Raw genomic sequence first — 13,485 nt, forward strand, 5'->3', positions numbered from 1 at the left:
GTCGAGATGGCGGCGGGCCGACACGGCGCGTGCACAGCTGAGCGGCGGGAGCTGTGGACACGAGGGTAGCCGGTGCACTGGCACGCGTGCAGCCCGTGCTGGCCGAGTGCATGACGTCACAGCCTGCCAGGTAACACTGCACCGCTGCCCGCCTGCAACAATGCCGTCACCGGTACACCGCTCTGTCACGTTGGTAACACGTCAGGAGAAGCAGTCGCGTGTCTTGGCAGCTCGAGGTCGTTATAGTCACTGAGTTGTTCTTTTCAAATATGTTTACATGTACATGAACTCTGACTTCATAAGAAAGTAATGCTTCTTTCAGTTCACTCACACACTGAAGTAGACCATGGAAAAAAGGCAAATTGCCCAAAATTATTATTATTTTATTTGTTCAGTGATATCAAAAGGTACGTTGAGATCGAAAAGTGATCCCAAACTTATCAACGGTGTATATTCTCTATAGCGCACGCAACTCAGTACTCTGGAGATTAGAGTGAACGTAACCAATAATAAACAAACAAATAAAAAAAACAATGATAAAATTGTGTTAGTGTTGTAAACGGCAGACGTATTTAGTAAAAAAAAAAATATAATTTAGTATCATACAGTTACCAAAGTGAACACTCAAACATTTCTGAGCACCAAACACACCAGGACACTAACAAACTGAAAATCAATTAAGAAATAAGAGTCAATTATTGCTGTAAACTATTGAAATATATGTTATAATTTGGCAAAATGTTTACGGCTACAAAACATTATTCCTGATTACTGGAAATGATGAAATTATGTGAAATTACAATTATTCTGTCTTGTTAGCCATGATGCCTACTGTTAATAATGTATCACCATTGTTTTAGTAGGTAGGCCTACTAATATTTATGCAAATTAGTTATTTCATTTCTAAAAATTAAAATTACAACACATATGTCAACAAAATTATCCTTACAGAACTCCCAAACACTTCAATTAATACACTTCATGTGCTGAAGAAGTTGACACTGGCTACTTGATTGTCGTCCGATGGGACGTGAAGCTCGCATTGTTAAATCACGAAGTGTTTTAAACCTTCCTTTCGCCGCAGAACTCCTCAAACAGGTCTTAGTTGGTTTTGATTTTGAGACACAACACTCTTGTTTCCACACTGACTGCTGGAAGTGGTATATGCTCAGTGCATGAAGTTGGTAAAAACACTTTTCAAACCACTGAAAGAATGCATTTCTGTCTCCCAGGCCTTTTTGATCGCACAGTCACGCTCAGTGGCATACCAGAAACCGAAGGACCATCTTAGATATAAGCAGCATTGTTACCATGCATTTCATCGCTCATGTCGTCTGCCTTACTTTATTCTCAAAGTTAAAGTAAGGTTTAGAGAACATAGAATATGTATTTTTCTTTTAGATCGCAAAGATTGAAAACTTTGCCACGAATGCTGTAGAATTTCTTGAAAGTATCAGACGTCAATGTGTAAATTTGTTATCAATTTAGTAACTACACGATTGCTTCAATAACCTATTGTTGAAAAGTGCGCACACTCGTGTAGCTTCACTATTGAAGTACATGCAAACTTTAATAAAACCTGTTACTTCGTGACGTGGTCTCCATACACTTGTGAAGTGCACGCAGACTTGCAAACCTGGTACTCCGTAATGTGGTCCAAGATGACATATAAGTTAACATAGTGTGTTTCGTTAGTTCCGAGAGAATGAAAAACTGTTGTTTACGTTTATGCTGCGGCTACTCAACACTGAATACAAATGTTTCCACAAACAAGGGCTGCAGCCAGTAGATTTGGGTTATAAACCTCATAACGGCGGCCCTTCTGTTCCCATCCAAAATCATTGTCACAGAGAAGGTATGCAGTTAACTGTATATAAAAACTGTGTACAATTAAATTAATGAAATTTGTGGAATATTGTGCGACGGAGCTTCTCACGGAAAAGTTACTGCTGTTTTTATTGAGGTACTAATTTATTTCAGTACTTAGACATGAAAGGTCAACTGAATAAATTATCTTGTTAATGTGCTGCAATGTTTGTTTATTGAGACTTAAAAAAAAACATTAATATTGGTGATAAGCTTTAGTGTGAAGTCCATCTATACTAATATTATAAAGCTGAAGAGTTTGTTTGTTTGTTTGTTTGTTTGTTTGAACGCGCTAATCTCAGGAACCACTGGTCCGATTTGAAAAATTCTTTCAGTGTTGGATAGTACATTTATCGAGGAAGGCTATAGGCTATATTATATTATCAATAACATTAGGGATCCTTACTAAAAGTCCAATTTAGAATAAAATGCGTTGGAGGGGGTTAGATAAAACATGCAGTACACGTACGAAGTGTGTGTTGACAATGCCGCAGGCGCTAGAAGTTTATTTCCTATTGCCTATTAACATTGTTGCCACGCACTAGATGCCTTATCATTCTTAATTTTCCCATACAAGTAAAAAAAAAAAAAAACACCCGTGTGATATTAACAACGAAGCAATCAGTACCCTCATATAGAATACATAGAGATAGTGTGAGGTATATATGTAGATATAAAGAGATAAATACTGATAGAGAGATACATAGATATATAGGACTATAGATGTAGATAGAGATAAATATATATTTAGAGACATGGATAGATTATTTGTATATGTGTAACTACTTCAAACATATTACAAAACAAAACTGAATGAGGCATTGCAATGCATGCCGAGCATTAGCTAGATAATGGAATATTTTCAATATTAGTAATCCCTTATTTTTCAGTTTTTTTTCTATATTGCTTTATAGAGTCTAGATTACACACAGACCAGGTAAATCACTATAAACTGGCAGAACGTCTGTCGGGATCTGAAAGTGATATAAATTATTTTGCACACTTGACATTCAAATTAAGAAGACAATTACTAACTACATCTGATCTCTAAACAGTTCCCCTCCACCCTGTGTTCAGCCCGGGCAACTCCGGGTACTGCAGCTAGTTTGACGATAAAATTAGTGGCTTGTTACGACAAAATACTTAAAATGTTTCACTGTTAAAAAGTAAAATAATTAACTACAGACGGACATTCTGACCTCTCGTCTTCTCAAAAAGAAAGCAAAATCACTGAGTGACGAATAATATTTAACGAGAAGCAGATGCTAAGTTATTTATTCTCGGACGCTTCTTGTGTCGCCCATGTTATAAAATAAGTTAAATTGTTTTAATAAATTTTCCGAGTTAATTTTGACAAAGAATTGATGTCAGAATATAACTATTGATATTACTTTAAAAGCAATGGATGTGTTGATACTTTGTGTTAGTTAAAGATTTACATGCACACAAACATGAAATAATTTCCATTATCAACATTATGTTTCATATTTAGCAGAAATAATTATAAATTTATATTCATAGTAATGAAACTGGAACATATAAGAATGTATAATTGTTTTTAATTAGACTTAATATGGAATGCTAGAAATAAAAAAAAAGTTTAATTGAATACGATATAATTTTTAAGCGTGAAAGGTAATTCAATCTTCAATATTATTAATTTTTTTGGAAGCAGCTACTTTTTCACGGTTATAACTCTTAAAAAATACGTTCTCATGACAAGCAGTGTTTAATCATAAAACGGCAAAGTGGAATTAATTCAAAGGTCTGTCAAAAGGAAGATTCTGTTCACGTGGTCTTAGTAGTATAAGACAGCAGTAAAGTGTTTTTACGATATGACATTGAGTTTTAATAGAATAATTCAAAATTTTCCAGTCCCTTTAGGGAAAAGAAGTACAAGTCAAAACATGACGTAGGTATACTTTTTTTTTCCCTGGCACCCTAGTATCATTATATCGTAGGTCCCATGATTACACTTAGCAAATTTAACACAGTTTCATCATCACAAAACTGTGAGATGTACATTTTTGCTTAATTATTTTCCGCACTACTTCGTAAATTATCTCATTATTTCGCCTAAAATATTACAATCATGAAATGCTCAGCATGTGCAAAAATGCACTTTAAAGTTTTTTTTCTAAAATGGCCAGAATTCTACCGGTACATGTAAGTTACTATAAATAAAGTTAAACATGCTAAAATATAATTAAATAAGCTAAAATGCAAATAAAACCCGCCATAAAATATTCAATAAGTATCGAAAACTCCCAAAATTTCATCCAAAAATATATCCAAAAATGTGTGTGTGTATGTATATGTGTGTGTATATATATATATATATATATACACACAGTTTGGGTATATATATATATATATATATATAAATATATATATATATATATATATATATATATATATAAACCCAAACTGAGCGAACTAACTACCACCCCGTGGCTGATACAGGATTTTTTTAGAAGCAATTCGGGGAAACAATTTGTATTTAAAAACTGACGTCATCAACAGGGGGTTTGGACAGCTGCGTTATCATTCTCAACACGCATCATTGCCTTTGCGGGTGTCACCTTGCATCACCCAAACTAACACACTTGCCTGAATCACGACTTGCTGCAGAACTGCCGACCCCCTTAGTTACTAAAGGAAGATCCTGGGACCCCTCATAGCATAAGCCCTCCGGGGGGTCGTTGTTGTAAAAAAAAAGGGGGTTGTCTGTAAAGTCGGTTTACGGACGATAATTTTACGTGATAACGTCATAAGAAAACATTGATGAAAAATTGCATACTTTATAATTTTCAAATATTATTTCCAGTTTTTGCAAATTTAATTCAAATAATTTGTTTAAATATAATCACAAAAAAAATTAGTTAAAAAGCCCGCCTTAACCTGTTTGATATTATAGATGATTTTCTCGCACGGTGGTTGGCCGGTTATTGCACGCTCGGCTCAGGCGGAACGTGACAAGATTAATGCTTTTTCGTGCGTGCAGCCGGCGTTCATCGATTTATAAGACGTTATCACGTTAAAAAAAATGATACTGTTAGGTATTATCTTTGAAAGATTTGTGCAGTGGGAGTGCATGACTTGATGTAAGCTTTTGAACATACGCCATTGCTAAGCACTTTTTCTGTAGAAGAAAACTAAAAAAATTACCCAAAAGACAAAAAATACAAATTAAGCAAAAAATTGCTGTTGTCAACAGGATGTAATCACCACATAATATTCCCTAACAGGAATATGGTCAACAAACAAAGAAAAACAAAGACAAATGGACTAAGAGAACGAAAAAACCCTCACAAATGATGACAGCACAAAAATATTGAACCCAAAAAAAAAATTCAGCACAACAGTTGAAACGAGACAAAAAAACACGACAAAACGAAAAGACGAAACAAACACAATAGTTTTTCAAAACAGAAACAAGCGACGTTTCGGGAACTGCTATCTGCTCCCGTCCTCAGGCAGAGACACGCACATGGTACGAAAACAAAGGTGTTTTTTTAGTTTTCTTCTACAGAGAAAGTGCTTAGCAATGGCGTGTGTCCAAAAGCTCACATGAAGTGATACTGTTAGGGTGTCTCGCGGCGTGCAGAGTCCCTGAGGCTCGGCTCGGGTGGGGTTGGTTTCCTACACCCCGACGGGGTCGCCACGCGTCCACTGCAGGTCCAGGGCGCGGGGTCCGGCCCGGCCCCCCACCTGTTGCACGGGCATATCGATCCCTCGATCCCTCCGCCCGGCCGCGCGCCAGAAATAGTCCCCGCCGTCGCGGCGTGCTGCTGTCTGCCTCGCCCCCTCGCGCTGTCCTCACGGCTGTTTCGACAAGCAGCAGGGAGGGGGTTGTCTGTAAAGTGTGTTTACGGACGATAATTTTACGTGATAACGTCATAAGAAAACATCGATAAAAAAATTGCATACTTACTTTTTAATTTTCAAACTTAATTTACAGTTTTTTTTTGAAAATTTAATTTAAATAATTTGTTTAAACATGTTCACGAACAATTTGTTAGAGAAACAAACTGATATCAAATCAATGTCAATAATATTGTTAGTTTGAAATGACGAAATTGGACAAATAAATCAATTTTTTTTTTTTAATTGCTGCTTTTAAAAAGCCCGCCTTAACCTGTTTGATATTATAGAGGATTTTCTCGCACGGTGGATGGCCGGTTCTTGCACGCTCGGCTCACGTGGAACGTGACAATGAGTCATGCTTTTTCGTGCGTGCAGCCGGCGTTCGTCGATTTATAAGACGTTATCACGTCGAAAAAACAATAGAAGCTTGACCGGTAGAAAGAGAGGTGCGGAAGAAAAAGGATCGAATTTTTAACGTTCTGCAAGAATAACCTTTAACGTACCGCATATTAAGCGCCGGTTCAGACAACTGATTAACAGACGACGGATAGAATGACAGAGAAACATAAACTTGCTCGTAACGGTATAAATTGATGCATTTTATCCAATAACAATAATACTTAACAAAAAAAATTCATGTCTTCAGTTTTTTTTAATGATCATGGCAACAGATAAAAAAAGGACAAACAATTCTTGTAATAGTGCATAGCAGTTGTGTGAAGCATGTAGCCCTAATGCTCACTTAACGTGGTTTTACTTGCCGTTTATTGGGTCTCTACTTCTCACTTTATTTTCTGTGTGGCTATTTATTTCAGGCATCATGCGTTCTAAGTAGAAGCGCGTTAACTTCTGTAGCATCTTGTTCTGACAAATTTTTTCATCTTTAAAAATTATTAGGTACGTGTTTGCTTCCCAAATCAACTGTCAGAAGTGAGCACGTGTTAATGACAAACCAAACTACAGTAAACTCGAGGAATAACATCATATCAGTGTTAATAAGACTGCAAGTATCCGCTCTACCACTCTGGTTCTGGGGTAGAGCGCCTGCCTTGTGACTTGTAGGACCCGGGTTCGCGCCCCGGCTCCTCCAAGGCGGATTGCCCAGAGAGAATGGTGGCATTTTCTCTGGTAGGAATACAATCCCTTGTAACAAGTCAGGCTACCAAAGAAACGGTGGTGTGGAACAGAAAAAAACCTTCCAGGTGGCTTCCAAATGGGGAGCTCGTTTCTTTTCTTAGGGCTCCCCATGCGGTGGCCATTCCGGGGGTTTCTCCGGGGGAACGGAGTTTTGCAAAAATATTTATTATTTTTGTATAAGATAATTGTAGCATTCCACCATGTTAAAAATAAAAATGTTTTCTTTTGTACATGAAATATATTCTTTACATATATATAAATAATTCTTCTGTACGTGTGTATGTGTTTCGATGAAATTTTGTGTATGTGATTAAGTGGGTTCAAAAATGGTTTAGATATTCAATTTTATCCATTATAATTTTTTTTTAGTTAAATTATTTATTTATGTGTTGTTGATATTGTGATGCTTTAGGTTCACAGTATATATATGTGGGTGTATGTGTTGTGTTTTTGTTAATTTTTGGATGGTTTAGGTTCACAGGCAGCACTGCGATCGCGTTTTTAGAATTTTTTTAAATTTTTGGCAAATCAGTCAGACTCAACAGTTGGTGCTGCGATCGGATTCTAGGAATTATTTTATTTTGTTGCATATTCGCATATATTGAAAATAAAAAAAGTATATATTTATTTATTTTACAGACTTATATGTATATATATACTTTATAATTTTCAAATATTATTTCCAGTTTTTGCAAATTTAATTCAAATAATTTGTTTAAATATAATCACAAAAAAAATTAGTTAAAAAGCCCGCCTTATATATATATATATATATATAGTGCGTGGTCGATGAAATTTTGCTCATTTACCTACAAAACAAGAAAAATGCTATTGTCTACATTTTCACAAAAAAATATCCTCGAATCCCACCCATTAAATCTAAATTCTGGCACATCTGAGTACTGTCCATATGCGATTTATAAAAGAAGCACCCATATGGCTGGATTTCGGATAGTCAAAAATCATACGGAAATTATTGTCTACATCTGATTGCGATTTTTTTTGCGTTAATATTTACCTGTTATAATGATATCGTGGGTACAATGATTTGCATGATTACCAAACTGTGATATGTAATGGCATTGTTTCACTCAAAATGTGGCGGGCAGTTGTGAAACGCTAACTCCGACGCCGAGGCTGTGCTATGTCGTTGCCGCAGATGAGCGAAGGGCAGCTGGCCCTGGCCCTGCTGGGCGCCGCGGCGCTGCTGCTGCTGCTGCTGCTGTCGGCGTGCCGCCTCACCGGGCTGTGGACCCGGGCCGCCGCCTGGCTGACCTCCAGCCGCGAGGAGACCATCGGCCTCACCAAGGCGCGCGGACACTATGCCGCCAACGGCTACCTGGTCAGTGCCCGCTCACCCTCCTCCCTCCCTCCCTAGTCGCGGCTCTGATACCTTCCCGATCAAAAAAGAGGGAGTGATCCCTGGCATTTTTTTTCCCCTAGCCCAAGTTAATCTAAGTGTGTAAGAGGAGGGTCCAGGTTAGGGGAGAACATAAGTGTGTCTCAGGCCGAAGCCTATACACTCTACCATGCGGGGTATTAACAATGCAGAACAAGGGCGCGTGCATCGCGTGCTGATTGGGGTTTATTATTGGCCAGCCCATGGCTGCGATTGGCGCCATGGCTGACGCCCCGTTGATAGTCTAGCCTAAAAGCTAACTAAAGTGACCCAGGAAAAACTGCATAGTCACAGGGAAAACCCTGGGCCGGGTCATGCAGTTCTGCTTAATTTATATAGATGTGGAATGTAAAAAAAAAAAGAACTGGAATCTTTTCCCACCCTACCCTGATAGGGCGCACAAGTGGGAGGGGAACATGAGAATGCCGGCCGTATGTTGGAACAATCTGGCCATGTGCACGCCCCTCAGTTGACAAGCTACTGCTTGGCTCTGCCCATTTGGCCCAGATTAGAGAACAAGCCAACACGCTCCTGTTAGGAAGTCACCCTTTCAGCGGTGGCTGCAAAAAGGAAAAAAAAAAATGGGGGGAGATAGTGGGGATGTATCCACCTCCACCGTCCGAAATAATGAAAACATTTACGACACCTACGGCTACCACTGTAGTCCCATATGCCAGTGGGTTGGTGGCAACGTTAACGCAAGTTTTCTTTTGAATACACATCCCCCTGGACTCAATGTGTTTACAGTAACTTCGGCTAAAAGTTTTGTTGAGACACTATGGACGTGGTGCTTCAATAGTAACCCGGACCTCAGTATAGACCACGGCGCTATCCAAGAGTGGCCAGTAGCTGCAAGCCTCTGCAAGGGAGAGACTCGAGGCGGTGCTTGTGTGTCCGCAGGTACACTCCGACTCGGACGTGCAGCTGGACGCGACGGGCAGCTTCCAGCACTTCGACCTGGTGGACCGGGACCTGGGGGTGGCCTTCACGACCAGCAGCCTCACCACGCAGGGGCCCGGCCCCGCGCCGCCACCGCCCGCCGCCTGCCTGGTCGGTGGTCACACCTTCCAACCTTCCAACCTTCCAACCTTACAACCTTCCAACCTTCCAACCTTCCAACCTTCCAACCTTACAACCTTACAACCTTACAACCTTCCAACCTTCCAACCTTCCAACCTTACAACCTTCCAACCTTACAACCTTCCAACCTTACAACCTTCCAACCTTACAACATTCCAACTTTACAACCTTACAACCTTACAACCTTACAACCTTCCAACCTTCCAACCTTACAACCTTACAACATTCCAACTTTCCAACCTTACAACCTTACAACCTTCCAACCTTATAACCTTATAACCTTCCAACCTTCCAACCTTCCAACCTTCCAACCAACCTTCCAACCGTCCAACCTTACAACCTTACAACCTTCCAACCTTACACCATCTATCTATCGCCATTTGGTTAGGCTCTATTTCTGCCACGATTACTATGAATCTTTCAGTGATGGCATAAAAAAAAGGGCAAATATTGAGGGTTTATACTCCCCCAACTCCCGAAATTATGAAACAAATTTGCAAAGTATCATTAAAGACAGTATTCCACTGTTAAATGCCCCGTCGCCTACGGCTACTAATGTAGGCCCGTATGTCAGTGGGTTAGTGTCAATACAAATGTTCAAATTTTAAACATTTTCTAATTTTTGTCTTTCTTTTTTTGCCCCAGCACCCCCGATAAAAATTCATTTATCTGCCGCTGGGATTTAATTTACTCTGTTAAGCTGAAAGTTCCTGATTTGCAACCTTACAGTGAAAGAATTTATTTTGTGAGAGACCGTACGAATGGGGGATTCTAATAGAAACCCAAACCTCTGTAGGATTAAAAATTGTGTAGATGCTTTGGTTGGAAACAAAAAAGAAACCCTAGCACGCTTCTTTCTTGGTCAATGCAGGAAGTTGGGATGGAACTATGGACACTTATTTCGCGCCATATCGTAGTGATAATGGACACAGAAGACCCTCACCTGGTTGACCACCGGTCTCTTCCCACGATGAAGAAAGAAGAAATTTCGCATTGTTGAAATCAGGTGGGAGCCTACATGTGATGGCTCATGCCCTTGTTAACTAAGTAGCTTAGTTGATCGCTGGATGGTGTCAGCAGTCTTTGTTATACATACTTTGAAAGCTTGTGTAGATTTCGCCTCACCGATTTACTCAAGACCATTCATATCTTGTATATAGTGAGTGCTTGACAAGGCCTGATACTGCCCGCGTGCCTATGTGGCCAGACTCTTGCGACAAGCTGCAAGTCTCGACGCTTAGCTGATGTGGGTGTGTGACGAATGTGCATGTGGGATCACCTCGCGTGAAGCAGTTGCATAAGTCCCTTTACTGCGAGCATACAAACAAGCAAGGAACATAATTGAGAACATTCCTCGGCAACGAGACTACAAATCTACTCATTTTAGCACACCCAGTTTGCAGTTTATGATCAAGGCATCAATAATTATAGGAGTGTCGCATTTCTGGAACTCATAATTTACTTGCGTTGACATATCAAGTATTTGGGTGCACTGCATTTAACTTAAATTACGTTTCTGAAAATAGAGATTGAGAGTTGAAATTGTTTCGTCACTGACAACCAACCCAAGTTTCAGTCAGTTATGTTGAGACATTGGACGCTAAAAGTTTGCAAGTGTGCACCTTAGTTAATTTGATTAAGGCTAGGACTTAAAACAGGTGAAATGCCTTGAGGAGTCACTGGATACATTTAATAATTGGCTAGAGAACATTTAACTGAAATTGTATTCATGCTTGTTATGTTTATGCAATATGCGTATGATAAACGATGAGGCATTGCTGATTGTCTTCGCCGTACACCCACGGGGTTTGCAGCCGTGGTCCTGAGGCTGTGGCAGAGTGTCTGTGCAGAGCAGGGTGTCTGTGCAGGAGGAGGCGCAGAGCAAGAGCAACGTGTCTGTGCAGGAAGAGGCGCTGAGCAGGGCAGTGGCAGAGGACTGCCCCGCTGAGCCCGAGCTCACACAGCCCGCCGTGCTGCAGCGCGCCATGTCCTGCGACTCCGTGTGCTCCGACACGTCAGTGGCCCCCGGAGACCTGGTGGAGCCCGGCGTCACTGGAGGCCTCTGCGTGGGCCTCGAGTATGATAGGTGGGTCCACCCCTGCTCACAATTAGGCCTGACTGACCTCTCTTGGATTTAGCACATGCCAGCCCTCATTTAACAAATACCCACACTTCTTATCAAATATATACTTTAAAAAAAATTTGGTGCAGCTGTACGTCAATGGTCCTGCATTACTTCACTTCGACTGATGTTCACATCCCTCAGTTCGGAGACATCTTCGACAGCTGCGTGGGTGGCATCTTTACTCGATATGGCCATTTGTACAGGGGTTGGAAACTGCTTACTAGCCTCGTCAACCGTTAGGCGCGCACGTCCCCACTCAGGAAAAGTCGTTACAACCTGGTATATCAGGGAAACGCGTACGTTTCGGTGTGATTTCAAAGATGTTTCAGGTATATATTTTAAGCATAACAATTCAGAATGTGAACTCTGTTGGACACGAGTATTCTTTTACTCGCCCATTACGTGTGTAACAACAGCTGAAGGGTTGGTTGTTGGTTCGAGAGCAGAGCTGTTGTTGCAGCGAGGCGGCGGACTTGTTGGTGAGCGTGCTGGAGGCCAAGGACCTGGTGGGCCCCGACAACTCCAGCGTCGACACGTACGTGCGCGTGTACCTGCTGCCGGACAAGACCACCAGCATGCAGACCAGGGTGAGCTCACTGCCAGCTACCTTTCAGCTCACTGCCAGATACATTCCAGCTACCTTCCAGTTACCTTCTAGCTACCTTCCAGATACCTTCCAGCTATCTTCCAGCTACTTTACAGCTCCCTTCCAGCTCCCTTCCAGCTACCTCCCAGCTCCCTTCCAGCTACCTCCCTCACTTCCAGCTACCTTCCTCACTGCCAGCTACCTTCCTCACTTCCAGCTACCTTCCTCACTTCCAGCTACCTTCCTCACTTCCAGCTACCTTCCTCACTTCCAGCTACCTTCCTCACTTCCAGCTACCTTCCTCACTGCCAGCTACCTTCCTCACTTCCATCTACCTTCCTCACTTCCAGCTACCTTCCTCACTTCCAGCTATCTTCCTCACTGCCAGCTACCTTCCTCACTGCCAGCTACCTTCCTCACTTCCAGCTACCTTCCTCACTTCCAGCTACCTTCCTCACTGCCAGCTACCTTCCTCACTGCCAGCTACCTTCCTCACTTCCAGCTACCTTCCTCACTTCCAGCTACCTTCCAGCTACCTTCCAGCTACCTCCCAGCTCCCTTCCAGCTACCTCCCTCACTTCCAGCTACCTTCCTCACTTCCAGCTACCTTCCTCACTTCCAGCTACCTTCCTCACTTCCAGCTACCTTCCTCACTTCCAGCTACCTTCCTCACTTCCAGCTACCTTCCTCACTGCCAGCTACCTTCCTCACTTCCATCTACCTTCCTCACTTCCAGCTACCTTCCTCACTTCCAGCTATCTTCCTCACTGCCAGCTACCTTCCTCACTGCCAGCTACCTTCCTCACTTCCAGCTACCTTCCTCACTTCCAGCTACCTTCCAACTCACTGCCAGCTACCTTCCTCACTGCCAGCTACCTTCCTCACTTCCAGCTACCTTCCTCACTGCCAGCTACCTTCCTCACTGCCAGCTACCATCCTCACTTCCAGCTACCTTCATCACTTCCAGCTACCTTCCTCACTTCCAGCTACCTTCCTCACTTCCAGCTACCTTCCTCACTGCCAGCTACCTTCCTCACTGCCAGCTACCTTCCTCACTGCCAGCTACATTCGTCACTTCCAGCTACCTTCCTCAATTTTAGCTACCTTCCTCACTGCCAGCTAACTTCCTCACTTACAGCTACCTTCCTCACTTCCAGCTACCTTCCTCACTGCCAGCTACCTTCCTCACTTCCAGCTACCTTCCTCACTGCCAGCTACCTTCCTCACTGCCAGCTACCTTCCTCACCTCCAGCTACATTCGTCACTTCCAGCTACCTTCCTCACTTCCAGCTACCTTCCAGCTACCTTCCAGCTACCTTCCAGCTACCTTCCAGCTACCTTCCAGATCACTGCCAGCTCTCTTCCAGCTACCTTCCTAACTTCCAGCTACCTTCCTCACTTCCAGCTACCTTCCAGAGACACACA

General features: G+C 41.9%; 1 protein-coding gene across 1 annotated transcript in view; it reads left to right on the top strand.

The window, feature by feature from the left end:
• LOC134536194 (synaptotagmin-12) overlaps positions 1 to 13,485 on the top strand; it is a 28,022-nt gene continuing 14,537 nt past the window's right edge. The window contains exons 1-5 of the mRNA XM_063375844.1: positions 1 to 130; positions 8,030 to 8,212; positions 9,170 to 9,319; positions 11,254 to 11,435; positions 11,935 to 12,061. Coding sequence (XP_063231914.1) covers positions 8,030 to 8,212; positions 9,170 to 9,319; positions 11,254 to 11,435; positions 11,935 to 12,061 — 642 coding nt within the window. The 5' untranslated portion in view covers positions 1 to 130. The remainder of the gene's footprint in view (positions 131 to 8,029; positions 8,213 to 9,169; positions 9,320 to 11,253; positions 11,436 to 11,934; positions 12,062 to 13,485) is intronic.

The sequence above is a fragment of the Bacillus rossius genome, chromosome 10, assembly GCF_032445375.1.
Source record: "Bacillus rossius redtenbacheri isolate Brsri chromosome 10, Brsri_v3, whole genome shotgun sequence".
NCBI classification, from domain to species: domain Eukaryota; kingdom Metazoa; phylum Arthropoda; class Insecta; order Phasmatodea; family Bacillidae; genus Bacillus; species Bacillus rossius.